The sequence below is a fragment of the Cervus elaphus genome, chromosome 5 (assembly GCF_910594005.1).
Source record: "Cervus elaphus chromosome 5, mCerEla1.1, whole genome shotgun sequence".
In the NCBI taxonomy this organism is placed as follows: Eukaryota; Metazoa; Chordata; class Mammalia; order Artiodactyla; family Cervidae; genus Cervus; species Cervus elaphus.
This window is the reverse complement of record NC_057819.1, coordinates 86884442-86896323: the sequence shown is the minus strand read 5'-3', so window position 1 is coordinate 86896323 and position 11882 is coordinate 86884442. Positions and strand designations below refer to the sequence as shown.

The following is an 11882-nucleotide window of genomic DNA, read 5'->3' as shown; positions in this document are numbered from 1 at the left end:
ACATGACCACTGGAAAAACCATAGCCTTGACTAGACAGACCTTTGTTGGCAAAGTAATGAATCTGCTTTTTAATATGCTGTCTAGGTTGGTCATAACTTTCCTTCCAAGGAGTAAGCATCTTTTAATTTCATGGCTACAATCACCATCTGCAGTGATTTTGGAGCCCCCAAAAATATAGTCTGACACTGTTTCCACTGTTTCCTCATCTATTTGCCATGAAGTGATGGGACCAGATGCCATGATCTTAGTTTCCTGAATGTTGAGCTTTAAGCCAACTTTTGAATGGGGGGTAACTCTTTTTACCTTATCGTTAAATCTTGTATCTGTTCTGGGCTGTGCCTTCTGCTAATCTCATCATTGCACAAACACAATATTGTGGAGAGGACTGTAGAGTCCAGTTTCAGAAGACTTGGGTCAATAGAGGGTGGTATTGGAATCTTCAGTGCATCTTTTTTCCTCTCTGAACCTAGGTTTCCTCGTCTGTGAATTGTGAACACTAATGACTGCCTTGTCTTCTTTGCGAGACTGTTTTGAGGACCAAATGAAAGGAGGAAGCTCCTTGCACATCATAAAACACTATACAAATGTTAGAGTTCTTTATGTGGCTGGAATCGCCTTAGACAGGAAAGACTTTGACCTCTCTCTCTCTAACACATCACAAGATTTCTCTGCCCTGAAACTGTTTAGGGTGCTTCTCTTTGCCCTGTCTCTCCCATCCCGTTTGGGTTTGGAAGATGCAAAGGAACCAGAAGGAAGGTACTTAATGGAGCACTAGGGAGTCCTCAGTTCAAGGCCAAGGTTCCACTCCTTAACCGTTTGTGGGTCCTTGGGCCAGTATTTATCCTTTTAGAGCCTCTATTTCTTTATCATTAAAGCAGGACTGATGCTGCCTAGCTCACAGATTTGTGGGAAGAATACAGAGGAGAGTACCACGAAGATCCCTCACTAACAATTCTTTGACTATTAATCTGAAAACAGATTCCAGGAAATCTTAGTAAAGAGAATTGCCTTTGTTTCTTTTCTGAACACTAGCCTGGCCCATATAGTTGATTCAATAAACACTTATACAGCCCCTGCTATGCGCTGGGCCCCCTGCCAACCTCACTTTTCATGGGTGTAGTAGAAGGGCTAGATTATTGCTCTGGAGTGAAGGCTGTCTATGCCAGGTGTAGTATTTATTAGTTTAATATCATACTAGGTCGCTCGTTTTTAATCTTTTACAAGTTCCTGGGAACACCCTATTTCTAAAAATGACCCGGCAAGACGGAGGTGGGTTGTTGAATCAAATGAGAGAAATCTCCTCTACCCTTAGGAGTTTTCCTGGCAAAGATCATCTGATAGCAGCTTGTTTGGGGAAATAAAAGTGCAGAGCTGGAAGGGATTTCTAGAAAGGAAGCTGAGGGCTGCGGTGGTAGGACCTGACATCCTTCTGGAGCCATTTGTCCCAAGCTTGCAGCTGTCCCCAGAGGACTTCACAGGTAGTAGACACTTGGTCGTGTTTGTCAATGAACTTACCCTAGAAGTTGTGCTCTAGGAAGAGGGAAGGAAGGGAGACAGGAAGGAGCCCTTGAGCTGTGTGCTATGATTGAGAAAGCACTTCATTGGAAACCAAATCCAAGCCCTGTACAAGGTGTTTCTCTGTGTTATCTAATTTAATCATTCCAATAACCCTGGGAGATAGAAATTCCACTATTATCACCATTGACATACGGTGCTAATATAAAGACTCAAATTAAGTAACTTTCCCAAAGCCACACCCACAAACAGCTGCTCTTATTCGACTCCAAATCCAGGATCTCCCAGGTGATCTGTGCTAATATCTCTTGGGAAAGTCATTTCTCCTCCCTGAATCTGTTTCCTCACCCCAAAGACAAAGGAATGAAGTGAGATGCCTCTCAGTTCTCTTTCAGATATAGTTTTATATATATAGTTTTATCCAAGGTTCGGCAAAACTGTAGCCCACAGGCTGAATCCAGCCAGCCAATTGTTTTTTGGTTTTGTTTTGCTGTGTCCTGCATTGCCAGGTGATTTTTAACCACTGGATCACCAGTGAAGTCCATCCTATTGCTTTTGTAAGTAGTTTTATTGGCACAGAGCCACACAATTCATTTGTGTATTGTCTATGACAGCAGAACTGAGCAGTTGTGTCAGAGACTATAAGCCTCAAAAGCCTAAAATACTTACTAACACACTGATGTGCTCAGTCGTGTCTGACTCTTTGTGAATCCACGGATGGTAGCCCACCTGGCTTCTCTGTCCATGGAATTTTCCAAGAAGGAATACTGGAGTGGGTCGCCATTTCCTACTCCAGGGGATCTTCCCAACCCAGGGATCGAACCCGAGTCTCCTGCATCTCCTGCACTGGCCAGGCGGATTCTTTACCAACTGAGCTACTAGGGAAGCCACTGGGGAAGCCCAAATGATAACTTAGTAAAAAGTATATAATTGCAAAGTGTAAAATGTAAACAGTGGCAGCCACCTCCTTACTGCCCCCCGTTTACAGTTGCTGCATGGCCCTATACATTCTTTCCCATTTGTCATATATAGTTTATCACCATTGAAACTTACAGAAACTTAGCATTAAAACTTAGCATATTTCAGGGGTGGGCAAACTTTTTCCATAAAGGGCTGGATTGTAACACACTGGTAAAGAATCCACCTGCCAGTGCAGGAGATGCAGGAGATTCGGGTTTGATCTCTGGGTCGGGAAGATCCCCTGAAGAAGGAAATGGCAACGCACCCCAGTACTCTTGCCTGGACAGAGGAGCCTGGTGGGCTAGAATCCATGGGATCGAGAAGAGTCGGACACGACTGTGTGACTAACTTTCACTTTCTGTGGCTCAGACAGTAAAGAGTCTGCTTGAAATGCAGGAGACCTAGGTTCAATTCTTGGATCAGGAAGATCACCTGGAGAAGGAAATGGCAACCCAATCCAGTATTCTTGCCTGGAAAAATCCCATGGGTGAAGGAGCCTGGTGGGCTACAGTCCATGGGGTTGCAAAGAGTCAGACATGACTGAGTAGCTAACATTAACAAATTTATAATTTATAGCAACATCCACAGATCCTAAGTGTGTAGCCTGGTGATGTATCCACCATCCTGATCAAGATAGAGAACTTTCCCAGCATCCCAGAAATCTTCCACATTACCCATCCCTGTGAATACATCCCCCAAAGTAACCTCAATTTTTTTTTTTAAGAGGACCATTTTAAAAGTTTTTATTGAATTTGTTACACTGTTGCTCTATTCTATGTTTAGGTTTTTTTGACCACCAGTCATGTGGGATCTTAGCTCTCCAACCAGGGATCAAACCTGCACCCCCTGCGTTGGAAGGCGAAGTCTTAACCACTGGACCACCAGGGAAGTCCCAAGTAGCCTCAACTTTAACCTCTATCACCATGGATTAGTTTTTCCTGCTTTTTAACTTTATATAAATGGAGTCACACATTACATACCTATTTGGGTCTGGGTAAGGTATTTAAGCTACAACTTCCTTGCTGACACCTTGAAAAATCAAGTATAAATAAGGACACAAAAATCACTCTTAATGGTATTGTGCAGGAATGATTACTTGTGCATTTATTCAACAAGGGTTTTGTTGAGCTTCTTTTATGAATCAGACACCTCTCCAGACATTGAAGAGTAAGTCATGAGACGGTCTCTGTCTTCCTGGAGTTTACTATCCATGGTGTCCCATGTCTAGTACTACTCAGAGTTCCAGCCTGAGCTCATGTACCATCTGCCCAAAAGTCTGGAAATGGACAACGTGGTCATTCTGGAATTTCAAATCATGGAAACAATAGGGAACTTAAACAAACATTCAGACCAAGTGGCCATCTTTCAAAAGCAGAGTCAGAGAAGGTGCCCAGCCAAGCCTTTTGGGGAGGTGAAGAGTTATCCAGAAAAGAGTGTTGTATCCAGAGATGGAAACTCAGGCTCTAATGCCACAGTCTAGAATGCTCTCTACACTGTAACGCTGCTCTCTTGACAATAAGGCTTCCAACCTCTTTCAGACTAGGATAGGGTGGTATTCATGCTTAACTCTAGAGATGCTTTCATTTTGAGACTTTCTGGAGACTCTCCGGAATCAATGTGGAGAGGGGAGCATCAGAGAAGAGAGAGGACTGGGTTCTCCCAGCTGTAAGCAAATCAGGGGAACTGTGGAAAGTAGGAGGAAGACTATGTGCACCAGTGCAAGAAGGCAGGGCCACTGAGGCTGTGACGTTACGGGGGAGACTGAGTCCACGGGAACCACAAGTGCCATTCTGTGAAATTTCCAAGATGGTGCCCAGAAAGCTTTCACAGACTAATGAGCCAACTGGATTTTAAATTATCTTGGATCAGGGACTACATTTCCCATAGAAAAATCTTGGGATGTGAATGAGGGGGTTCATTGTTTGAGTAGAAGAACCTAATCTGGTCTCCTTAAATTCAGTAACTCAAAAAAGAAAAAAAAAGCTGGGAATAAAAGAGCCCCCAGAAGATCAGCTGCCTTACTTCTTTGCATGTTTTCATGATGGGCTGTCTCTTTCTAAACATGTCAGACACTTGAACCTGCAGTTACTAACTCAATATTTTTTTACCTTCACAAAAACACAGTAGAGTATTAGGATCATTTTCCACCTAAGGAAACTGAGGCTCAGAAGCTTATGTAATGCAAGCTTATTCAAGTCACACAGCTGGTTAAGCAGATTGCAGAATCCACATTTAGGTCTGTTTGATGCCAACATCTGCTCTCTATTCTCTGCTGTGGAATCACAGCAGAATCCCCCCTTTCAACTTCCCATCTCCCAACGCCGTAAAACTGGAGCCCTTTCTCTTTCATCCTAAAGCCCTACTCAAAAATCCTGAGCCCCAGTCTCAACCCTTCTATTAACTTATTACAGTAGCTCCAAGCCACCTCTTTAAAATGCCCTACGCCTTCTTTTCCCAGTTCTTTAAAGTGGGGCTACTGTGTCAGTCCATCACTACTTTATCCTGTGTGAAGCATAAACAAGAGTATTTCAGTTATGTTCTGGCTTCCTCTGTTTGGAGGAAGCCTAACCAAAGTGTTTTATGAGATAATTCATTTGGTGAGTGTTTGTAACCAACATCCTGAAGGACCCTCTGCTGGGATCCTTACACTTTTTCTTTCTAAATTTCCATATGAAGAGATAGATGATGGGTTTGCCTACAGATCTGTAGTTGCAGTTACTTGGTGAGCACCCATATTGCATCAGGTGCTATATACCGATAGAGCAAGAGGGTTATAGGAAGCTGCTGGCTTTGAATAGCCAGATTACCTGGACACGCATAGGAAATTTCCCTGTACTCTGGGCATCGTTCTGTGTGTTTCCATCAGCTGGGGTTGGGGGGAGGAATGGGTTTGCTGACACCTGAATTTTGAGAGATAAGGAAGCTTGAGAGTCAGACTGGGCACACAGCAGTCAGAACTACAAATCAAAGCTTTGTTGTTAAAAGGGAAGTGATGGCTGGTTTTTTAATGGGTTTTCCCAGCTAAACACAGAAACTGATCTTCATTACACTTGACTGCTTCTATCATGATAGCAAGTGAGAGACAGAGAAAAAGCGATTGTTCTCCAGGGACATTTACTCTGAACACTTCATTATCCCTGCTGAGGGGAGCTAGGGAGGCAAAAAATATTCTCCCATTGGGCTGCACTGTGAGGGGCAAGGAGGTGCCATATGTCACAACAAACTCCAAGACAATAAGGTGAAATGAAGAGCCCTCGTTTCTATGAACTTATTACCCCTTTCTCGGGGAAAGACACTGAGTTGCTATAAAGGTCACCCAGAGCTCCATGCACACAACCACCCCTTTCTCGTGGGTGGTCCAGGAGTGCAGAGCAAACTCTGTATTTAAAAACGTCAGCCTAGCTCCTTCGCTGGGCTTGTCTGGTGGCTCAGTGGTAAAGAATCTGCCTGCCAATGCAGCAGACACGGGTTCCATCCCTGAGTCGGGAAAAATCCCCTGGAGAAGGAAATGGCTATCCACTCCAGTATTCTTACCTGGGAAATCCCATGGACAGAGGAGCCTGGCAGGGCTTCAGTCCATGGGGTCGCAAAAGAGTGGGACACAACTTAGGGACTGAACAACAACAAGCTCCTCAGCAGCCTGACTTGGATCAACCACATCTGGGTTTCAGCCCTGGCACCTGAACCAAGCAGACAGATCTGATGACCCTCCCCATGCCCACTCCTACTGCTGCTGAAATTTCCCTCTTCCTCCTAACTGTCTTTAAAAGATGGGAAAGGGGGGAGCTTTGCTTAGAAGCTCCTTTGCAAATCCCCTGCTCATTCTGAATGTTTGTCCCTAAGCTCCCAGTGCCTCCAAGCCCAGCACTGAATCTGCCTGCTTCTGAGAATCCTGAACCTCCCAAGGGGCCAGATTTTACTACTAGGAACCGGCTTCCTGCCTTCTCAGAGAAGTGTGAACACTGTTCCCGGGACACAGGGTTTCACAGGTGGGCTCATTCGATGTACACAATGCCGCATCCTCTGGGCTTTAGGTTTCAGTATTTCTTAGGTGATGAACCTGAGGCTTAGAGAGGGGAAGGAGGTGTCCTCTGCCCCCAGAAACTATGGGACTGTGAGCCATGGGTCCTAAAAAGCCCCTGCTGCCCTGGGTCTTATGCAAGTCCTGGGCAGCCTGGAGGTCGGGGCGCACCTCCTGCCTCCGTCCTTCCCCCTGAGCGCCTTGGGGAGATGCAGGTGAAACTCTGAGAGCGCTGAGAGGTTCCCGGCTTCCTCTCTGGGCCAGGCCGGCGTGAACAATCACTTCTGTCCCTCAGCTAGCTTGGTCGGCCCCTTCCCAACTTGGCGTGGGAGTCGCCAGCCACCGCCGCAGTGATCTCGGGTCCGCAGAGATCAGCCTCTGGCCCCGGGAACCGGTGTGTCCTGGAGCTGCAAAGAAGCCAGAAATCAGTGCGCACAAGACATGTGGCTTCAACTGTCCAGCCAGCTTTCACTGCCAGAAAGGAAGCCCCACAATCCTGGTTTTGCCCCGAAAGCGCGCTTTGATATTCTGGGTTTTAAGCCAGGGGCCCGGGCGCCCAGGTCCCCGCGGCTTGGCCGGGCTGGGTGCCGGTGCGGTCCCGTGGCACCCGGTTAGTCGGCGCCTCCTCTTTCCCAGGGTTCTCCCGGGCCTCCATCCCGCTGGCCTACGCTCTGGGGCCGACAGTTCTGCAAATCCAAGCCGCCAGCCCCGGCGCCCGAAGGCCTGGGGTCGGCAGAGCGGTAACCCAGGTAGAACTCAGTGCCTGCCACCCACCCCGCATTCCACACTCACCCCCGCCCAACACGCCCCTCTTTCCCCGGGTCTCCGCGTCCACTCCCCTGCGATCAGTTTCTTCCTCCGCCCGCCCGGCTCTCCGGGCCCACCGCTTGCAGGTCGGTCAGGACGCGTGCTAGGGCCCCCCTCCTCCGTCTGCTTCTCCCAAGAGCACCCCAGCTTCCTCCAGCCCTCACCTGACCCCCGAGCGCAGTTTCTCCTTCTCTCCGGACTTAAAGCCGAACCCACAGCGGGTGGAAAAGTCCCGGCGCCTCGCACACCAGGCTGCAAGCTACTTGTTTAACGAGTCCAAAGGTCAGCTGAAGTTTGACTGATACGCGGAAGCGGGACAAGAATCTCTTCAGCCCCCCGGCGTGAATACCCTGGACCCTAGCATCCCCGGCTCTCGGCTCGGGTCTCGGGCTCTCGGTCTGCCTCTCACACTCACTCTCTCGGTTCCCCTCCCCAACCCCCCCCCCCCCCCCATCCCCGCCGACTATTTGCATCTTGCCGAAAGCCGGGCCCTCCCCGCTAATTTGCATATCTTATATGGCCTAATGGTGGCGATCATGGCAAGTTAGAAGTTTTCTGACTCCTCTTGGAGGAGACTCCGGGACTCCGGGGAGTAACAGGTGTCTGGAGGCTGAAGGGTGGGGGGGGTTCCTGGACTTGGGGTTCGCTTGTGAAACTCCCCTCCACCCTCCTTTCTCGCACCCACCCTCCCGCCCCCTCACCCCCTTCTTTCTCTGTCCTTGGAAAATGGTGTCCAAGCTCACGTCGCTCCAGCAAGAACTCCTGAGCGCCCTGTTGAGCTCCGGGGTCACCAAGGAGGTGTTGATCCAGGCCTTGGAGGAGTTGCTGCCGTCCCCGAGTTTCGGGGTGAAGCTGGAGACGCTGCCCCTGTCCCCTGGGAGCGGGGCCGAGCCGGACACCAAGCCGGTCTTCCATACTCTCACGAACGGCCACGCCAAGGGCCGCCTGTCCGGAGACGAGGGCTCCGAAGACGGGGACGACTATGACACCCCTCCTATCCTCAAGGAGCTGCAAGCGCTCAACACCGAGGAGGCGGCGGAGCAGCGGGCGGAGGTGGACCGGATGCTCAGGTAGGCGCTGGCCGAGGTGCGGAGGGGTGCGCCCGAACACTCGGAGCCCCGGGCCCCGTGGCTGAGCCACACGGCCCCGACTGCTGTTGCCAAGCCTGGTTCCCACCAAAGAAGTCCCCCGGGGGGCGCTCCGCTTCTCTCCCAACACCTGGACCCCTCCCAGCCCCTCAATCGGACAGCCCGAGCCCCGAAACTTCATGAATTCCTGCCCAGCCCAGCGCCCGGGACCGGCGGGGCCCTCCCGGCTGGGTTAGAGTTCAGCCTGCGAGAACCGAGCTTGCAGAGCCCTTGCCCACGCGGCCGAAGGTGCGAGTGGGCGCAGTGAAACCTCGGCGATTCCCGGGTGCCGAGGCTCCGGGCCCGCAGCAACCCCAGGCCACAAGCACTCTTCCCGGGGTGCCGCCTCTGCGGAGCCGGCCTGGGGCACGGCGTCCTGAGGCTCTCGGCAGAGGGACCAGCGGCTCCGGGGCCGGGAAGTGGGGGGCGCCTTCTCCGATGGGCCTTCTCGTCTGCAGCGCCCGCGCAAGGCCCGGAGGTTATCCGGAATCCCTAAAGCCCCTTGAGATCTGCGAAAGGAAATGCTTGCACGTTGTCGGGTTGGAGTGGACTCGCAAGGGGCAATGAAACCGCGTCTTTAATAAGCGAGGGATCAGTGGGTCCAAGCCTCCAGTTCGCGGTGGATTTGGTGGGAGAAAGGAGGGCGTTCCCGGATCTCGCCGCTGACACCCCGGCGTCCCCGGGGAATCCAGGCAGGCAGACCGCCCGGCGGTCTGTCTCCGGGCCCCGGGTGGTTTGCTAAGACTTTCCGAGCTGCCTAGGACTTTGACAGCTTGTTACTAATTATCCAAGGAGCCGAGCGGTTCCCTTGGACCGCGCGTCGCTCCCAGCCAGGCTGCTCTGGGACCGAGACCCTCGCTTGGCCTCGGACCTTCCAGCGCCGCAGTCCCCAGGCAGGGCCAGGACCGGAGTCGCTCCCGGGACCGGGGCAACCCGGGTCACCCGCCCGCAGTGGCCGTTTGGGATGCGATATGACCTTGCATTTGAATTTGCTACCTGGGGACCCGGCGGCTTACTCTCTAGCAAAACAATCAGGGGAATTTCTAGATTTTTTTTTTTTTTCTAACTTCCCGAAAGTCTGTTGCTACAGTTAGTTCGTAGGGTTTGAGGTTCTTTCTTGCCTGGCGGTTGCCCCCTTGGCGGTGGTTTCTCCCCGGCCTGGGCTAGGGGTGCAGGAAGGTGAAAGGGGTCAGAGAGAGAGAGGCTGGGACGCCGGGGCGGCCCGGAGATTGACCCCGGGTCGGGAGGAATCGCCGATGTCCGGCCGCCCGGCACCGGGGCCCGCGGGGCCTAGGCCCATCCGCCTGGCCGCAGGCACTCGCCTTCCAGCGGGGTTTTGGAAGAAGAATCTGGGGCGTCCCTCGGTACCCAGCCCTGCGCCGGGTTAGACGTGGCAGAGATGTAATATAAACTGAAGCACGTGGAGTTAGGGTGTTATTAATTTATTTCTATAAATCATCAACAGAAAGATACACAAAAAGTCGTGATTAGGTTGAACGGAGAGGCGGGTTATTCATTGGTGAAGTTGTAAACGCGGCTTCGAGGGGGAAGGAAAGCAGAAAGCGGACGCGCGGGGCTGTTCGCGGCTCCCAGCACACACGCACGGGCCTGTCCGGCCTTCCCAGGAGAGCCCCCGCGGCGCCCCGAGCCCCCGCGCCGGACCCGGGCTTCCCCGGAGGTCGCCGACACCAAAGGCCGGGCGGGCAGAGAGCCAGGCTCGGCCCTGGGCCCCGGACCTAAGCGCTCTTCGCGACGCAGAGCTCCGGGCTCCAGGGGGCGGAGAGCCAGGCTAGGGGGCCCAAGACCCCCACTGGGAGCGGGAGTGGGGGACACACAGGACAGGCCCTAATGTTTCTCCTCCTTTCCCCCAGCGGCTGCTAACTTCCCTCCCCCACCTTCAGGAGTGGTCAGACTTGATTAAAGTAATTTTTCAAGAAATCGCTAGCGGTCCCCAGGTCACTGCGCAGTTGGCTGCTACACGCCAGACGCGCGCACTCCCCTTCTGGTCCACACCCTGCTCCGCTAAGGCGGAAAGAAAAGAACAGGACAAGTCGCTTTGGGGAGCGGCTGGCCGCTCTTTCCATCTCCAAGAAGAGCGAGGCCAGAAAAGCAGTTTGGGGCTGCGCGCTGCCGGTTCTGGCCCCGGCTCTAGGCTGGCGCGCGCGGTGAAAAGTTGCAACGTGGGTTGCTCCCCAAGAAGCCCGGGTGCAGGCTTCTTAACGAAGAATCGCGGCGATCGAAGCCGGAGTCCGGGGCCTCTCTGTTCGTGGCATTGTTTGGAAAGGAGCGTGCTGGGCCGATTAGGCGGGCGCCGAGGTCGGTCGCTTGACACCTGCGCCCTGAGGACAATGCCTGGCGCCCTTCTCCCGATCCGTGTGTTTATAGGGGTTGCGAACCCCAGATCACTGGCTGTATTTTTGAATTTCAAAACGTAACCGACTCTTGGGGCCCTTCCCGGTGAATCCATGAGAATTCTGTGGTCAGAGCTATAAAGGTGTGACTACGCCATTTTATCCCCAGCTCTGGTCTTTAATGCGGGCTGAAAGATTTGCTATCGTTTATGTGGTTTCCCCGGCCTTTTGTTTTTCGTTTCAAACCTTTCCAGTCGTTAAGCTAATTCACTTTTTCCGCGGAATTATTTACTCCCAGAACATTACACTATTTCAGTTTCTTAAACACACAAAATAAATACTAGTAAAAAATTTAAACAAAACCAAAAATGTTAAAGAATCTGTCCAAGCAGCATTACCTTTAAAAACCCAAATACTTATTCTAACTTTCGAAGCTGTTGTTGGTATCTGTGGAAGGTGTTTTTTACCCTAAAAATATCTGTGCAAGAATTTAGCAGAAAGAAACTTTTAAAATGAGTGTTTTAAAATGTTTACACGGGAATGTTCAAAATGTTACATTACTTTCCTCTTACTCAAGGTGAATTAGCCATGTTTGAAATGGAGGCAGTTTCTCATTTTTTGTTCCTGTTTTTACTTAAACATTGTTGTATTACTTGGAAGTACCTTTATAAATACTTGAGAAATATATTAAGCTATATGTAATTTTGAGTTTGTATTTATCAAAAACATCTCTATCAAAACTTGTGTTCTCATAAATTTAACATCAAAGACTTGCTAAAATAATCCCAACTTTTCAAATGCTTACAAAAATCTGTTTAATTACTAGGTTAAAAAAATTCATTATACAAATGTGATTTTAGTTGACATAGACATCATCTAGAAATAATCACTTATTTCATCTTCAACTGTAGCTGTTCTTTGGCCCTCTGTTCTGTCCTCTGAAATTGATTATTCCCTTCACTTTTTTTCATATTTTATCAGGCTATTATATACATCAACATACTGTAAGGGGATGCTGGGTTTTTTTAAGTTAATGATGTAGCTGCCTTAAACAAATAATATATATGGATATATTGTTCATGAATTTTTTTGTTCTATAC

At 50.3% G+C, this 11882-nt stretch overlaps 1 protein-coding gene across 6 annotated transcripts in view; it reads left to right on the top strand.

The window, feature by feature from the left end:
* The first annotated feature begins 7836 nt into the window (after positions 1 to 7836).
* The window catches only part of HNF1B (HNF1 homeobox B), a 63232-nt gene continuing 59186 nt past the window's right edge, over positions 7837 to 11882 (top strand). For 4 of the 6 annotated variants that reach the window (XM_043902985.1, XM_043902982.1, XM_043902983.1 and 1 more), the window contains exon 1: positions 7859 to 8374. In XM_043902985.1, coding sequence (XP_043758920.1) covers positions 8031 to 8374 — 344 coding nt within the window. In that variant the 5' untranslated portion in view covers positions 7859 to 8030. Of the gene's footprint in view, positions 8375 to 11882 lie in introns of all 6 variants that reach the window. The other 2 variants (XM_043902984.1, XM_043902986.1) reach the window with 2 other exon arrangements.